The 16,069-nt window shown below is 41.9% G+C and overlaps 1 protein-coding gene across 1 annotated transcript in view; it reads right to left on the reverse strand.

Moving 5' to 3' along the window:
- Positions 1-14,245, reverse strand: part of LOC124162010 (DNA-binding protein D-ETS-4-like) — a 64,135-nt gene extending 49,890 nt beyond the window's left edge. Inside the window, exon 1 of the mRNA XM_046538330.1 lies at positions 13,800-14,245. Coding sequence (XP_046394286.1) covers positions 13,800-13,841 — 42 coding nt within the window. The 5' untranslated portion in view covers positions 13,842-14,245. The remainder of the gene's footprint in view (positions 1-13,799) is intronic.
- Positions 14,246-16,069: the final 1,824 nt, after the last annotated feature.

Genomic DNA, 16,069 nt, shown 5'->3' on the forward strand with positions numbered 1-16,069 from the left:
CCCTGCTTTTTTGCTGTTCTGTGGTCTCTAATAAGCTTATTTAAGGGCTTCGTGAACTGAAAAAAAAGTTAAAAAAGAATTATTTAGTAAATGAAGTTCATTTTTTATGCAAATGTTCATGCAATATTTTTTGCCCAGAGTTTCAAAATACTTCTTTAAAACGTAGAACTTTTTAGAAGTTTTTTTTTAAAGAGTGTCAGTCAAGTTTTCGGTCGGCGGTGGTGCAATGAAAAGCACCGTAAAAATAAAAAAATGTGGGTGATCAAGATAAAAAGCGTGCAACAAAGCATTGTTGCGTCTATCAAATGAAAAAAATGTTAGTTGGCCCCGAGCGCGTCTCCGCTGAAAATGCGATGGGGGGATGGTATAGAAACAAAGGGAGAAAACAAACGCGGGGTGCGCATGCGCCCGACCTTGGCGCGGCCCCCTGCGATCCGAGTGAGTGAGTAGGCGGGGAGGAGGATTTTGGCGGCTCAAAGGAGAAGGCTCGCTGCTGAATTTCTCCCCGACACGATCAACCTATTTCTCGGCAATGGCTCCCTCTCTCTCTCTCCTTCCCGTTGCCGTCTTCTCTCGGATGACCGTTATAGAGGAGCCGATGCCTCCCCACCAATCTCTGCTTCCACCGCGAATGCGCGAAGGAAATCATAGAATGATGAATCGCAATTTTCTTAGCCATGCTTAAAAGCACGACTTTGATGCTCACGTTAAAAATCAAAATTAGAGTATGTATAGCATGCAGATGATAAGATGAACTCATATTAAATCCGCAAATTCACTTACTATTTGAGGCCACTGTATTTGATTCATTCAATTTTTTTAAACTTCTGAATGCAAATAAATCGTGCTAAAAATATTAGTTAATTAAATTTCACGGATAAAAATTTCTCACTGCTTCACCGGATACCATGTAATTTTAATTATTCCAATCTCTCGTGGTTTCAATCAGATTTAAACCCAAACTCAACTCTTCAATTTCGACACGCAATTCACTTGCGAAAAAGACGTAGGTTTAACATCGAAAAAATTATTCTTCATAACCTGAAAATATCTAAGTAATAGCGTAAGTTTTAAACAGTTGAACGTAGCGACGAAAGACCGGTCCAGCGGGGAAGATCGTCATCTTTACATACGATAAGATCAATTCATGTCGAGGTTTTTTTATCATGAGTCTCTTTAATTTTAAGCGCAGTGCATAAATGGCACTCCCCTCCCCCCCACCCCCGATGACAGCCACCCCTCTCCCCCTGACCTCAATGCCCCCCCCCCCCGCCCACAACCTGTTTCCCCCCCCCCCCACTCCAAGCCATCCACGCTCTCTCAAACTAACGGTTTCCCAGCCGCTCCTCCTGCTCTTCTTCGCGGGCCGCTCCTCCGATCGTCCCATTTCCTTCGGCGGCTGAAAATGCGTCAACATCTTTTCCCCTCGGATAATCTCAACAAATGCAAGGTTGACTGTATGGTGGAGGACAATTGCGCCATCACTCGTCAAACGTTTCTCCAACATAAAATAGATGTTTATGTAATAATAATCACAATCTTGAACTTATCGTAGAGCAAAAGCTAGAAATATTAGAACCATTTTTAAAATGTGATGAAATTAGAGTATCGAAAAAAACACTAGAGCGATATATATTCTAAGAAATACCATTAGAGCCTTACCCGTATTTTTTCATTCGCAACGAAAATCCTGTACATCAATAGAATCAAAAATTTCAAGAAGTAGAGGTGAAGTACTTTAGAATTACGGGAACGTTGCGCGACTCGACTCTTCGATTTTTAGTCTTTCTCTTGTCACTCTTCCAAGCTTTGATGCTATCGCCCTCTTACTCCCATATGTCATAATATACATTTTTTTCTCTGAGCTCGTCGGAAATCTATTCCTCTGCGGACCATGAGACGTGAGCGAGACGATTCGGCAACGTCGCATTCCTGCACTTATTCCTCGTCATCTCGCCCGGTCGGATGTCGCGAACAGCTCCGCGCTTCTGCACTTTTGTCCAACGGGAATTGATTCGCGGGGCTGGGGCATGGTAGGGCTGGAGGAAATCATATATTTTTTGCAATTACTAATATTAAATTTTGTTGCATATTTTAATTTCCATAACATATATATACCTCATACATAAACATGTAATGTGAAAAATAGTACATTTTTGCGTCTATAAATGGTTTCCAGTTGACGTTACTTATTATTTACGCGTGCCGATGCTCTCCTAAAATTGGTCTCCTAAAAACTCCAGCGGAAGGAATTAATTGCGAGGCAAAAGTACGCAGCTGAGTATGCTATACAAAAACTTGAATGCATTCAGAACCAAAAATCCCTAAAAACGATACTCCACCCTGTCCTATACGCAAGATACTTGAGCATATCGTCGTTAGCAATATCATGACTTTCTTGGACAGCCGTAACTTCCTCCAAGGCTGTCAGCACGGATTCCGGAAAGGTAGATCATGCGAAACTTAGCTCACGCTCTTTCTTCACGGCGTTCTCAAATCTGAAGAATCGAAAAGACAAGTTGACGCACTATTTCTAGATTTTAAGAAAGCTTTCGACACATTACCTCACAACAAACTTTTATACAAATCAGAGTCATGCGGATTAAACGAAACAGTTGTAAACTGGATACGCGACTTTCTCAGAGATCGTAAACAAAAAGTAGTTCTTGACGGAATTAGCTCTGATGTTGTAAAAGTTACATCAAAGTTCCACAAGGAAGCGTAATCGGCCCCCTGATGTTCATTATATACATTAATGATCTCTCCCGCATTAGCAGTAAAATGCGTTTATTTGCTGACGACGCTGTCATCTATCGCGAAATTAGTTATAACTCTGACTACGAAATTCTATCATCGGACTTAAACAAGGTTCATTTGTGGAGCCAAGAGTGGGGACTCGAACTTAATCTGAGCAAATGCATACCGGTACATTTCTTGCGGAATTCGTCCAACTATAACCATGTTTATGCAATGGTTGGTATTAACATTAAGGCAACAGACGAAGTGAAGTACCTGGGTGTTACCTCGAACCTCACGTGGGGAACACACAAAGAATATTTGCGGCATAGCCCTGAAGAAATTAGGATACGTCAAGTGTATTGTGAGAAGATTTTCGGATGAGAAAGTACAAGAAAGGTGCTATTTCGCACTCGTCCGACCGCACCTTTAATATGCAGCGAGCGTATGGGATCCGGTGCAGAAAGACTTAATCCGCGAACTGAATAAAATACAAAGGAAGGCTGCGCGGTTCGTCAAAAACCGCTACGGGCGAGCAGACGGCGTTACCCAGATGTTAAGCGAATTAGGCTGGGAGCCGCTTGAGACTCGGAGGCTGCGCGCTAGGCTTAAATTGCTTGAACAATTGAGTATGGATATATTTAAGAGCGACACAGAGAACATAGTTTTAGAGCCACACTATATTTCCAGGTCCGATATAATCGATAAATTAAGAGAGATGTTTTGCCGAACGGGAAGATATGTGAATTCGTTTTTTCCCCGAACCATAAAGGACTTTAATAAACGCCAGTCCCAACTTCGTTAGAGCCCTTTTTTTTAAATTGTATATAGCTGGTGTCCTAACACCCCCTGCCACACATGTAGTAGTCAGATTGTAGTTTTAGAAATTCAGCGTTCATCTAGTGATGTTAAAAGGTGAAAGCTTTCTTTCCTTCCATGGTTCTGTAAGTAAAAATTCCCATTTGAAACGCAATTACGCATCCTATGCTACGACAATTTTTATCCAAAAATCTCGAGATATCATTTGTATTTGAAAGAATGGTCTGCGGATTTTTGGTCGAAGTACATATATTGATGATCTTTTTAGGTTTCAGTTAAGCTTCCTCAGGACTCCAGTGCCAGGTTTAAAAAAAAAACAATTTAAATTAAGCTTTCTTAAAGGGGCGAAACGCCAAATTAAATCGTAGAAAAATAATTAAAAATACTGCGATCGTAAACAAATATTTCTCTAGTCAAATTGGAGTGGTCAATTAGAATAATCACGTAAAGTTTTTCTAGCTAACCAGTCGTTCTTGGCAATTCTTCATTCTCTGCGCAGCCGATCTTTCTTCCTTCGAGCACGTTTCCTCTCACGTGTGGCCTAATTGGTTGGTCTGCGGGGACACGCTCGTCCCTTCTAGAGTGATAAGCATGTGGACGTGTTCGTCCCCGCACGCATGCGACTTGGCGCCGCCCCCATTCCACGCAACCTCACAGCCATTCATATTTTCCCAGTGTTGTAAAGCACAGTGGGAAGCTGCAATTTAATGTAGATGTACGAAAAAATGATGTAGTGAGTGGCTGGATTGGTACGACTGATAATTTTACCAATGATAATTATATGATGTGGCTCGTAGGTATGCCTCAGATGGGGTTATAAAAGAACGAGGGGGCGCTCGTGAGAGGAGATCATAATATGAGTGTAGCCGCGCGAGTGGTGAAGGTTGCGGCCGAAATAAAGAGCAGAGAGAGGATGAGAAATTGCTGAGGAAAGGGCGAAGGCGAGGCGCATGAAACCACTCGAAAAGTGTGTTCCCTCTAGTTAGTCACGACCACAGCATCCAGCTTATGCTAGTGGAATGAAGCTTTCGTCGAAAGTACTATTAAAACCACACCAATCAGCCAACATTTTATCTCATTATCGCATGCTTTATTTCTCCCGTCTCAAGGGAGCGAAACATGCCCAAGTTAATAGAAAACCAAGAGATATACTTGTACATGAGTGAATTCCCTGCGTGGACTTTATCCTTTCGCTGTTTCGCGTTTTGGACGGCTGCTCCTGTCCTGCGAATCGGAGTGGAGGCTGTTTAAATGAGCGCGATTCTTAACAAAAACTTTTCGCTTTTGTTGTCAAAAAATGTTTTTCCATTGCGGGTGGTATCCATCGAGTTTGAAAAACAAAATTAGGAAAGAATAATCAATCCTGACAATTTTGAGATGAGGCTTTCATGCTGTCAGGCGTAACGGAACGAACAATTTCACTTATTTTTTAGCAATATTTTTTTAATAAAGTAGTCATATAACGATCATTAATTCAAATTTTCTCGTGTTTGTTTCAAGGTAAAACAAACATTTTCATATTTTTTTCAAAACAATTTGTACATGCTAACCTAAATCAAAAACTTAATGTAAAATTAATAGCCAATGGAAGCCATTGAAATCGGATTTGAAAATGGAAATTCCAAAACGATGTAACATTTTTAATGGCTTCAGCAATTGCAGTTGGAGAGACACACTAGGAAAGTTACACGAAAATGACCTCCTCTCCGTGTACTCTCTTCGCTTACCAACTTCCATAAATGTGATCCATGTAAAGCGGGACTCCGTTGCATGGGAAGCAACCGTAATGCGTTCCGCGTAACGAGTAGAGAGGGAGAGAAAGAGAGAGAGAGAGAGAGAGAGAGAGAGAGAGAGAGAGGGAGGGAGGAAGGAGGAGGATAGGTTCAAACGAAGAAGAGCCGAGATTGACCGCTTAACGGAGGATTGATGCGACTGGACAGAATTTTCTCCATCCGACCGCCGTGCGGCTTTCGCGGCAAAGAGAGAACAAAAAGTGAGGAACGACGTTCGGTAAACGGATCGCATCGGCGGAGCAGCCACGCTTGGTGTTGGATCGGCTTCTGAGGGGCTTCACAGACCCCTCTGAGCGAAGAACGGATTAGTGGGGAGGGAAGGATGGGACGATAATATGAACTGATGGTGCAGATTGGACAGATGAGATTGCTCACCAGCAGCGCTCCCTTTCACGTCTTCCTTCGCCCGCTCCAGATATTTTGTTCGAGGCCTTCCTGTTCCATTCTTCCCTCCTTCGACGGTTGTCTTCATGAGGCCACCGTGTCTCAAGATATGAACGATCAGGTCGTTCCGTCGACTCATCACGCGGCTTCTCCTCTCTCCTACTCTTCTAAGGACTTCCTCATCACTCACTCAATAAGAAAGACACATTGCCGAGGCGAAACATTTGGAGCAACATTTTCATTGGTTAGGTCGGGAGCCATTGGGTATTCGGAAGGCATAAATTAGCCTTAAATTGCTAAAGATTGGGAACAGATGTCTTTCTTTTAGAGCATAGCTATACTTCCAGTTCCCATGGAATCAATAGAATATGAGAGATAAGGAGACCAACTTCGTGATGCAGGAATTCTATTCTAACGCGAAAATTAAAGTAATTGAGTAAAAACTAAATCACGACCAAAGCGCACTGTTAATGTCTGCAGCAAAGTTTAGGGGCGATGCTTCAGCATATCACCCGACAGAAAGGAGTCCTTAAAATTGAGTCAAGTTTAAGGAAAGAAAAATTTGCTCAGGAAACCGCGTTTCGGGAGAAGTTAAAGTTATACTGTAACATGCTGAGAAATAAACGGTGTTTTGACATTAATTTTTTTTAGATTCGTTAAATCTGAATTGACGTGCGGTAGTACATCTTTACTTACATGATCAATAAAGTGTCAAAGGTACACAAAAGAGAGACATTCTGTTACAAAATCGTCACATAAGAAAAATGGCGGACGGCATAACTGAAATAATTTGATGCCCAGGAATTTGTATTAGTCACGGGAATTATCAAAGCAGAAAAGTCATGGACAAAAAAATGTCCGCAATAAACAAAACTGGATCGCGACCGATGCGAAAGGTTGAAAGAAAGAAAAAAATAATTTAAATAATGATTTTCGGTGCATGCATTGTCGATTTTCCATTAAGTGCACTAGCTTAGTGGAAAGAAGTTTGCAAGCGGCCGCAGAGGATCATGGGAAGTGGGGGTGGGGTGGAGGGGAAGGGGAGAGGGGCCAGATGGGACGGTCGAGTTTGGTCCGTAATTATTTTACTTGATGATGTCGCACTTCGAACGAAGTGCCCAAGTGATTATTACTCCTCACCTCAGACTAGAGGCCGCTTTATAGAGATAGATTATCCGTAGGGAGGAATACTTACGTCAGCGTGTGATTCCCGAACTCAAACGTCATTGAAAAGCGTCCATTGAAGTACGGAAGTGCAGAACCACGTGAAAATAGCTGTGGAAATTCGCGTTGGATTTCAAATTAGCACAAAAATGGAACTGGAAATTTCACTCATGCGCTTTGCAGGCATGTTTTGTTAGTTCTAAGCATGGATCGTGGAAGACGAAAACTCGGAATGAGAAATAACGGGGAAATAATTCGGAAACTACGGGAAAGAAATAGATGCGGCTAAGACAAAGATCAAATCAACTATAATCTCTTTTGATCTGTTATGATTCATCATCATAAGCCATCAATGCAATGGTTGTTTTGACTCCATTTCTCTCTCCTATCCGATAGCCTTTTCAGGGCGACGTATTTATTCTCTTCTACATCCTTTTCAACCTGTCCTACGTAACTCATATTCGGGGCCGTCCCTTGCCCTTCTTACCGTCCTTCTAAGATTGTTTTCATCAGGCCATTATGCCTCATTATGTGGCCAACTAAGTTGTCCCGTCTTCTGCTTATGGAGTTTAGAAGACTTCTCTTTTCTCCCATTCTTCGTAGCACTTATTCCTTAATTACACGGTCAATCCATTTTATCATTGTCATTCTTCGGTAGCACCACATTTCGAATGCTTCCACTCTTGGCTTCTCTACTGCTGTCAACGTCCAAGCCTCGCTTTCACAGAGAAACATGCTCCACGTGTAGCATCTGATGAATTTTATCCTCACCTCTATGGTTGTATTCTCAGCTGCTAAAAGATTCTTCTTTTTGTAGAAATCCCTCTCCACCTGTACTATTCTAATGACTATTTCTTTCTTGCTTCGTCCGTCGTTGGTAATTCGGCTTTCAAGGTAAGAGAACTCTTTCACCTCTTCACGCTAATGCTTTCCTAGGTTAATGTTTGTCTTAGACTCCTCTCCTTTGCTGCATACTAATATCTTAGTCTTCTTTTTGTTGATTTTCAGCAGATATCTGGCCATTGCCCTTTCCATATTTGCCAAAGTCTTCTTCAAATCCTTCTCTGTCTCTGCTACGTCGTCAGCGAATCGCAGCATATTAATTTATTGTCTATGGATATTGACATCCTTGATTTCATTGATGGATTTTTGGATGTAAACATTAAAAATTACGGGGGACAGTGCACACCCTTGTCTTACCCATTTCCTTGGGCCTTATTCTTTTGCAGGTCTCATATTGCGCTTCAAATTTCAATTTTAAGATGATGGCTCCTATGTCATGCTTTTCTACTTCACTTTTCTCTTAGATAATTTTAGCAAGCTTTGTATAATTCCTCCAGGTATTCTTTCCTTCTCTCGGCTTTTCCTTCGTTTTTAATCAATATATATTCCCATAATTTCCCCTCTCCATTGGTATTACATCTTGTACTCCATTTTTTGGTTTCTCCCTATTCCATACACTGCTTCCACTTTCCCTTGTACGAGGTAATTTTTGACATTCTCGCATATTTTCATCATCAACGCCTCTGCAGTTTTCTTAGCTTTGCGACAAATCTTGTCCTTATTCTCTTGTAGCAAGCCTTTCCTTGCTCAGTATTCATATTCTTAAATCGAAACTTGAAAACTTGAAACTTCTATATTATATTTCACTCCACACCTGGTACGCTTTCCCTCTATTCTAACCATTGCGTAAATCCTCCCGTAATCCTTTGGAAAGATCTGTATTAGAAGTACTTTTCCCTGCCATACACAAGCAGTTGAAAGGATGGTACAAATGATAATGATAGCATCAAAATCCGTGTGCAGTATAGAACGCAGGCATGGATGGGCATTATCGTGCATAAGAGACGGATAATAATAATAATAATAATAATAATAATACTAGAATAGAATAATTTTCTCAGAGTAATTGATGTGCTTTCACAATCGTGTCCTTCAGAAGGTTGGCTGGGGGGGACATGGGTGGAACTCGATAGTAGCCTCTTCTTCGTGATGAGTTCTGGGTAGTTTCTTTACGAAACTAGCAGAGAGCTGCTTAGTGACATGCTTGGTGTTCAGGTTCTGTTATTTCTAAGCCTTGGCTGAATTTCTTGTTGAAAATAGCTCCACAGGTACGTTATTCGTCATTATGATTGATGTTAATTTCAAATAATTTACCTTATTATTACTTTTTGTGGGATTATATACTACCATATGATGACTTATTTTATAAGAAATGAAATTCAATCGATATAAATATTATTTTACCTGCAATTTAGCCCCCAATATGGAGTTTTAGAAATGTAGGAAAGAATGAGTTGTGTTGTGCGGGTGTTCTATACCTACTCTAATTTTGTTGTTAATTCATAGACATTTTTTTAACCATAGATTTTTTCAAAAAAACTTCAAATTTCATTTTTATAAACTATAAACATGTATCCACTCTTTGATATTATCCATTATCCCATATTTTCATAAAATTCGTCTTCATAGCCGTTTGATTCTGAAATCAGCCTGATTTTTCGCAAAATTTTAAACTTTTGAGCTCGGGCGGCAGTGGTTAATATTATCCGATTTGAAAAAAATTTTGTGTGCGAGATCCTCATATCATTTGGCAACTTTCCCGCTTAGGGTAAATTTGATCAGGAAAAAAACCTTCTTTCGGCCCACCCTAATGTAGATGTCCACGAATGCAACAATGCACTTGATCTGAAAATGATCAAAAAATGCTCTTTCAACGCGAAATATTTGGAAACTGTCTAATTCGCGCTTTTATGAAGGCTCGTGTGGCCATAAACGTCCGATTTAAATTAGATTAAGTACTATTATATTAACTTTAGGCGGTTTCTGCTGTTCAAATTGCTTCATTAAGTTCCTGTGTTGTCTTATAAATGAAGAAAACGAATAAATTTCCCTACTTAACATTTTATTTTATACGTAAGAATGGGGTAGTTTCCTTCATCAATGAAAACGAAAGGCATTGATTGCGATTCGTTACCCACCATTAGTGTATTCATAATACACAAATTATTTGGTTTTTGAAATCCCAATTTAGACGAATGTCAATGGTCAATTTTAATCTCATTTGAAAAAGGCCAGATTGGCGCCCATGCGATGCCACTCCACGTGACGTCATAGGGACCTAGTTTCTACACGAGAGGATAGGAGTTATACATCGTCTGAGGTTACCAATGCATGCATGAGGCACAGAGCTCAGGGAAACATGTCTTAATAATCACCTATTAAACTGCCTTAAGTCGGAAAGTTTCCTTCGTTTGATAGAGTATTAATAATCTTTATTTAAGCCAAGCGCTACCAGCTAGCAGGGTACTCTGCTACCTGCTAGCATCCTGCGTCGTATCAGCGCTCAAAGCCTCGCCCCAAGGTCACCTCACTTGCGGCAGTGGGGACCAGAACGACGTCACACGGGGTTTTCCCAGCATTCATACTTAGCCGTCGCGTTTTCGCGCTCTTGAAAATTTTCACTTTTCATTTAATCGCGAAAAATGGGTATCGTCGTTTAAAAATCTAAAATCGTGAAATACGTACTCAAGGAGTAATAATCTTTCCATTTAGGCAATAAAAAAATAATAGGAAACCACCCTTTTTTTTAGTAGATTTTCCTTAATTTTTTTCGTGGGTAATTTACTTTTGGCATTTCTATATGCGGTATAAAAATGAGTTAATGTTTACATACAAAAGTTGGCTCTAAAACCATAGAGAAATATATGGACCCCTGATCAACACGTTTATATAAATTTCTTAGTGATACTTAAAACTATTTAGGGCACTGTTAAGTAAGCTGGGATAAGCGGTATTTCCCTGGTTTTCTCAGTTAATGATATCTGTTAAATTACCGTCTCTGTTTAATTGAGAATAGTATCTTGACAATATTTTCCCATAAACACCAAGAGCTGTCTCGGTAATCAATTCACTCAATTGAAACCTTCTAGGAACCAAAATTAAGGAATGCAGAAACACGAATTTTCTTTAATAGTAATTTTTGTCAGGTTTATTACCGCATGACGTGGTTTGAAGGTGTTTTAGAGTCGCTTGCTGTCCTTCATATTCCTCCGAACGTTGAATCCCTCCCGTAATCCATAATATCGAGTCATCATCATCATCATCATCATCATTAGTCAAAATTCCTAAGATTGGTTTGACGCAGCTCTCCATTTCTCTCTCCTATCCGCTAACCTTTTCATAGCTACGTATTTCTTCTCTTTTACACCCTTTATGACCTGCCCTATGCAACACATTCGGGGTCGTCCCTTGCCCTTCTTCCGTTCCACCTGTCCTTCTACGATAGTCTTCATCAGTCCATCATGCCTCATAATGTGGCCAACTAAGTCTGCTTAAGGTTTGTGGAAGACTTCTCATTTCTCCCACTCTTCTTAGCACTTCCTCGTTACCCACACGGTCGATCCATTTTACCTTCATCATTCTTCGGTAGCAGCAGATATCGAGTCATTCCTTCAAAACAAGGAGTATGTATTCACATACAGACGCGCAATTGCTGCCATCGACTTTCCATGTCTTCTCGACTCTGACGTCGAAAATGAAGAGCGAAAAGTCGACTTCGTTCCGAAACGATCGTTCGAATGGGCGTTCATCGATAGGTCGGAATGATCCCTGGCCGTCTGTGCGACTGTTGTAATCGAATTTCAGTTAACGAAGGTAACCACAGCTCAACAGTTCATCCATTGACCAACTACAATGGCGGAACGTCAATGGTCAGTGCAAATGGATAACCGGCGATAGTTTCTAATGTACTATTACAGAGAACCGACTATGGAAAGAAATAGAGGTGCCCGATATTGACTTAAAAACTCACCAATGACCCACCGAGCGCCTAGACCTGGGTAAACGCAGTGAATGCAGTCCACGGCAGTCGACTGATCGAAGCCTCGACTCACTCGTGCGGACAGTGACTGCGAGGCGTAATAATCGAAGATGCTTTCATTTCAAAGATTGGTTCATCGAAGATCTAGAAATCGATGTCGATGATCGAGTGCTCGAACCATCGAAGGGCAGACGAATGAAAATCGAAAAAAAATATCGGTCTCCGATACCGACGTCGGAATAGAAAATCGAACGATCGATGATGCTTTCGATTGATCGAACACGTCCACTGTGGTTGGTCAGCATCCCCTCCCTCATCTAGCTGTATATTTACCCCCGCCAGATCGACCCCGCCCCGACAGACCTGTTCCTCCCCTCCCCCGACACTTTTACGCATTACCCCGGAGCAAGTCTCGATCGAGGCCGCGCGGAGGAAAAGAAAGAACACTTCACTGCGACATGTGGCAATAGCCTTCGAGATGGAATGTTGGCTTTCGATGGCAGCAGCAACAGCTCCAAATGCCACTCCACAGTGGATTGGGCCTTCTCTCTCCTTGCACGAATTGCTGAGCTCAGGGAGGCTGTGATTCAGTGGCGACGCGTGAGATTTATTGCTATCGCTCGCATTAGAGGCTCAAATGATGAGCCTTGAAGAGTCAACATTGGGCCTCTTTGTGCTACTCAGCACCGTATTAGAAAAAACAATTGCCAACATACAAGTGGAAACGACTAACTGAAGTGCATTTTATGAAAATTTTCCTCTAAATAAGAAGCGCTTTAATAAAAATAGCCAAATACGTAATGGGATCCCTACTTTTACCCCATTTTTAAGGCAGAAGAATGCATATTTTTCGCAAAGAAATCCTTTTAAGAGAGTTTGATTTTTTACTTCACTTGTCATGGACATCGTTGATTTTTTTGAAAGCGATAAGAAGATTGCTTACTATCTTGCATTCACTCGTTTGAACGCCGTTTATTTCCTGCGTTCAATTCAGTAAAGGGACCGAACAATTGAGTGAAAGCAAACAGTAATCATGGAGAATTTTGTGCGCAACCCTTAAAGAAGTGGTGCAGTTATTCCTTCACGGAATCTCAAATCGTCATGCATTGCAGGAAATCCGCACGACGTCTTCGTCAATATTTCTAGGGAGCAATAGAAGTGCATTTCAAACGCGCTATGTTTACCCCCTGCTTGGGTGATACTTACTATTAACGCCATCGTCCATTAAAGAGGTAGTAAATTCCGTCCCAATATATTTTTACACTTATCTTAATGAACCTTAGCAATAAACCTTTGTCAGTATAGACAATGAGAGGTAATTACGCATGTTGTCAAAATAACATGAAAGTATCGCGCTCACATTCAAGGTGAATCGGAAGTGTCTATTTGAGGTAGGTGGTCTCGTACGGCGGATTATGCGAGACAACCAATAGGAGAGTTGTGTTAGAGGTTTGATGCTGCCAATCGCGTCTCTGAAGTTGGCCTATTTCCGTCGGAGCCCAGGAAGGCGAATCACACACTTTCCACTCGTTTTGCGTGTAAGCGAACACGCAATAAAAAATCATGATCCCTCTTCCAGATAGAAAGCAATGCCTCACTGAGGAGATGAGTGACCGCTTCATGCCGAAGTACGCTTTTCGCCGAGCAGGCGATAGTTATTCTCAGAAAATCTGCGCGTTTCGAAGTAGTTACATATTTTATGGAAGTTCTCACGCGAAGCAAAATAAAAATCAATACTTTGAACATTTCGAGGTATGCCCTAGTTACTATAGTCTGCCGAAGTAGCATAAATAAATTTGGATTTTATCGGCGTGTGCTTTACCCAAAAAAGAGTAATTTGGATGGAAAAAGCCTCTCTATGAGAATAAGAAGCGATTGGGGGAAAAATAAAGACTTTTGAGGCTTCCCCAGTCGACGGATGGTGTGTGGATTCGATTCTAGGGTTTTCCTCTGCATGGGTTGTGTCCCACTGACGGAGTAAGATCGCCATTTATTACGGCTCATTTGAGGGTGCCGTCGGACCACCCTGTGGATACATGACGGATGCAAACCCAAGAAACCCATCTGCATGCAGTACTCACCGTTTCCCAATGGCCGCCCGTGGGCAGCAACAGGTCGCACATCGGAAGAAGGGCTGATCGGCGCAGTCGCTCACGCGATTATGTACTTTAGTGCGTTTTTCAATTCGGCGCTCGAGATACACTCACTCAACCAGGAGGAGGAGAGGCTGTTTTTTCAAGGCGCACACACAGACGCCACTTGCACAGCAACAACAACAACGACGTCGACACTGGAGCGCGCGCTGGTCCTCTCGCAATGGAAAGTCGCCGCGAGAACGTCTCTTAGTCACTGCGAAGACGTTTGGCGATCCGCGGTGCTGGAGTAAATAAACTAACGAAGCACTTTCGGTCGTGTCGCTGTTTAGGCGAGAGTAAAGTCCTTCCTAGCTCATTTCACACGCTGAAGCGACTGCGCCGGTCTTCGTTCTGCCCCCAAGAGCCTCTAGTGAACAACTGTGAGGCGGGCGGTGGAAGAGAGAGCTCGCGAAGAGGAAGCGGCGCTGCGATCGACCTCCCCTCCTCACATTCCTCACCGCCGCAGTTTGCGTCTCCCAGGCGACCGCGCGTCCAAGCGCCAAGAGGACTTGAACAGTCTTTCGCGTCGCTATAATACGATTAAAAATCATGCAATCATCTTGACATTTCCATGATATGTGTGACAGTGGCGCATTGAGGGGGGGGGGACAGGGGGATAAACCCTCATCCCAGAGCTCAGAGAAATGTTTAAGTTTAATCTATCTTCTATATTATTTCTACTGTATAGATACCTTTTTCTCAACTTTTACGCAACAAAACTCTACAAATGAGGTACCAAAATGCACAGAATTTATCGAAGAACATGCGACGGCATATCTTACTATCTAAATATTGCTATTGTTTCCAGAAATTGGTTTTTAAATAATAAAAAAAAAACAAAAAAGAAAAATAAAAACCGGTAAATATTCCTGACGTTAACGGCGCACAAACTGATACATTTGTTCATTTGCAACAATATCGCGCATTCTTTAAATAACTTTTATCAAAATGCGGCTGTATCCACATTCAAGTCTCCTGTTGATGCGTAAGTATGAGTCATCATGTGCGTTTAACAGAGGATAGTGTATCGCACAGTGTAATAACTTCCAATGTTGTGTTAAAAGAGGTCCTCTGGCCTCAATTTGTATATGAACATTCCAATTAAATTTGTATATAAGGCCCTGCCTTTTTTTCTACATTTTAAAATTAGAAACGCGCCTATCCACCTGTGGATCTGCATTGAAAAGAGCCGGGGAAGCCCGCTGGGAGCGGGCGCAGCACGCTCGTTTTACTTAATTGGATTGATATTACTAATGAAATAGTCTAAGGATTAATAAAATATCCCTCAGAAAGCCGCAAAACTCACCATTTTGAACCATTTATCTTAAAATTCCGCAATTTATTGATCTCGCACATACCGCTTATCCTGGTGGGTATTCCATACCTCCACGCACCCCGGTATTAGTTGCACCAAACCCCCCCCCCCCCCCCCCCAGTCTTAGCTCTCCCTTAGCTGTGCCCCAGGTGTGACCAGCATTTGCTCATACCTCAAATTTGATAATAATACACTCCTGTAGGTGTTTTTGTAGATGTGCATGCTATCCCATGAACCATTCTACCATCAGAGGGCGTGTTGAGGAGGGTGTGAGGACAGCAACCGTTAAAAAGGAAATGCGTATTATTGAAGTCCATTATTGTTTGGGGGAAACGAATTCGAACATCTATCCTTTCGGCAAAATATCTCTCATAATTTATCGTTTCTGAAATATATCAATTCTTAAGCTATTGCTCGAAGAGAACAACAAGGGAAGTCCCTCAGGGGTCATCACCAGATCTCCTTCAAATTTTGCTAGCACATAGGAGATGGATACGGATGAGGCGTAGTTTTAGTTCCAGCCGCCAATACTTTTCGAGATATTAGCGACGGAAAGTGCGCGGGTAACGCCTAAATCTATGCAACGCACAGCACAACAATACACACTCCCCACACACGGTGAGTGATCATTCGAATCAAGGCCGGATGCAGAATTTTTTTCTGGGGGGGCACAAGGGCCTCACAGGCAAACGGTCTTCTTATATTTGAGATTAAAAACAGCGTACAACAATTGCTATGTGAAATATTGTGCACGCCCCCCCCCCCCCCCAGACGCTTAAACTGGTGAAACTATCGATAGTGCATGTCGATTCGATTCTAACGATATTTACAACTGTTTCTGACCACATGTTTTGTTTTGGAAGTAGACGACGTAATGCTTCGTTTACATGTGCGCTTGAAT

This window comes from Ischnura elegans, chromosome 7 (genome assembly GCF_921293095.1).
Source record: "Ischnura elegans chromosome 7, ioIscEleg1.1, whole genome shotgun sequence".
NCBI lineage: Eukaryota > Metazoa > Arthropoda > Insecta > Odonata > Coenagrionidae > Ischnura > Ischnura elegans.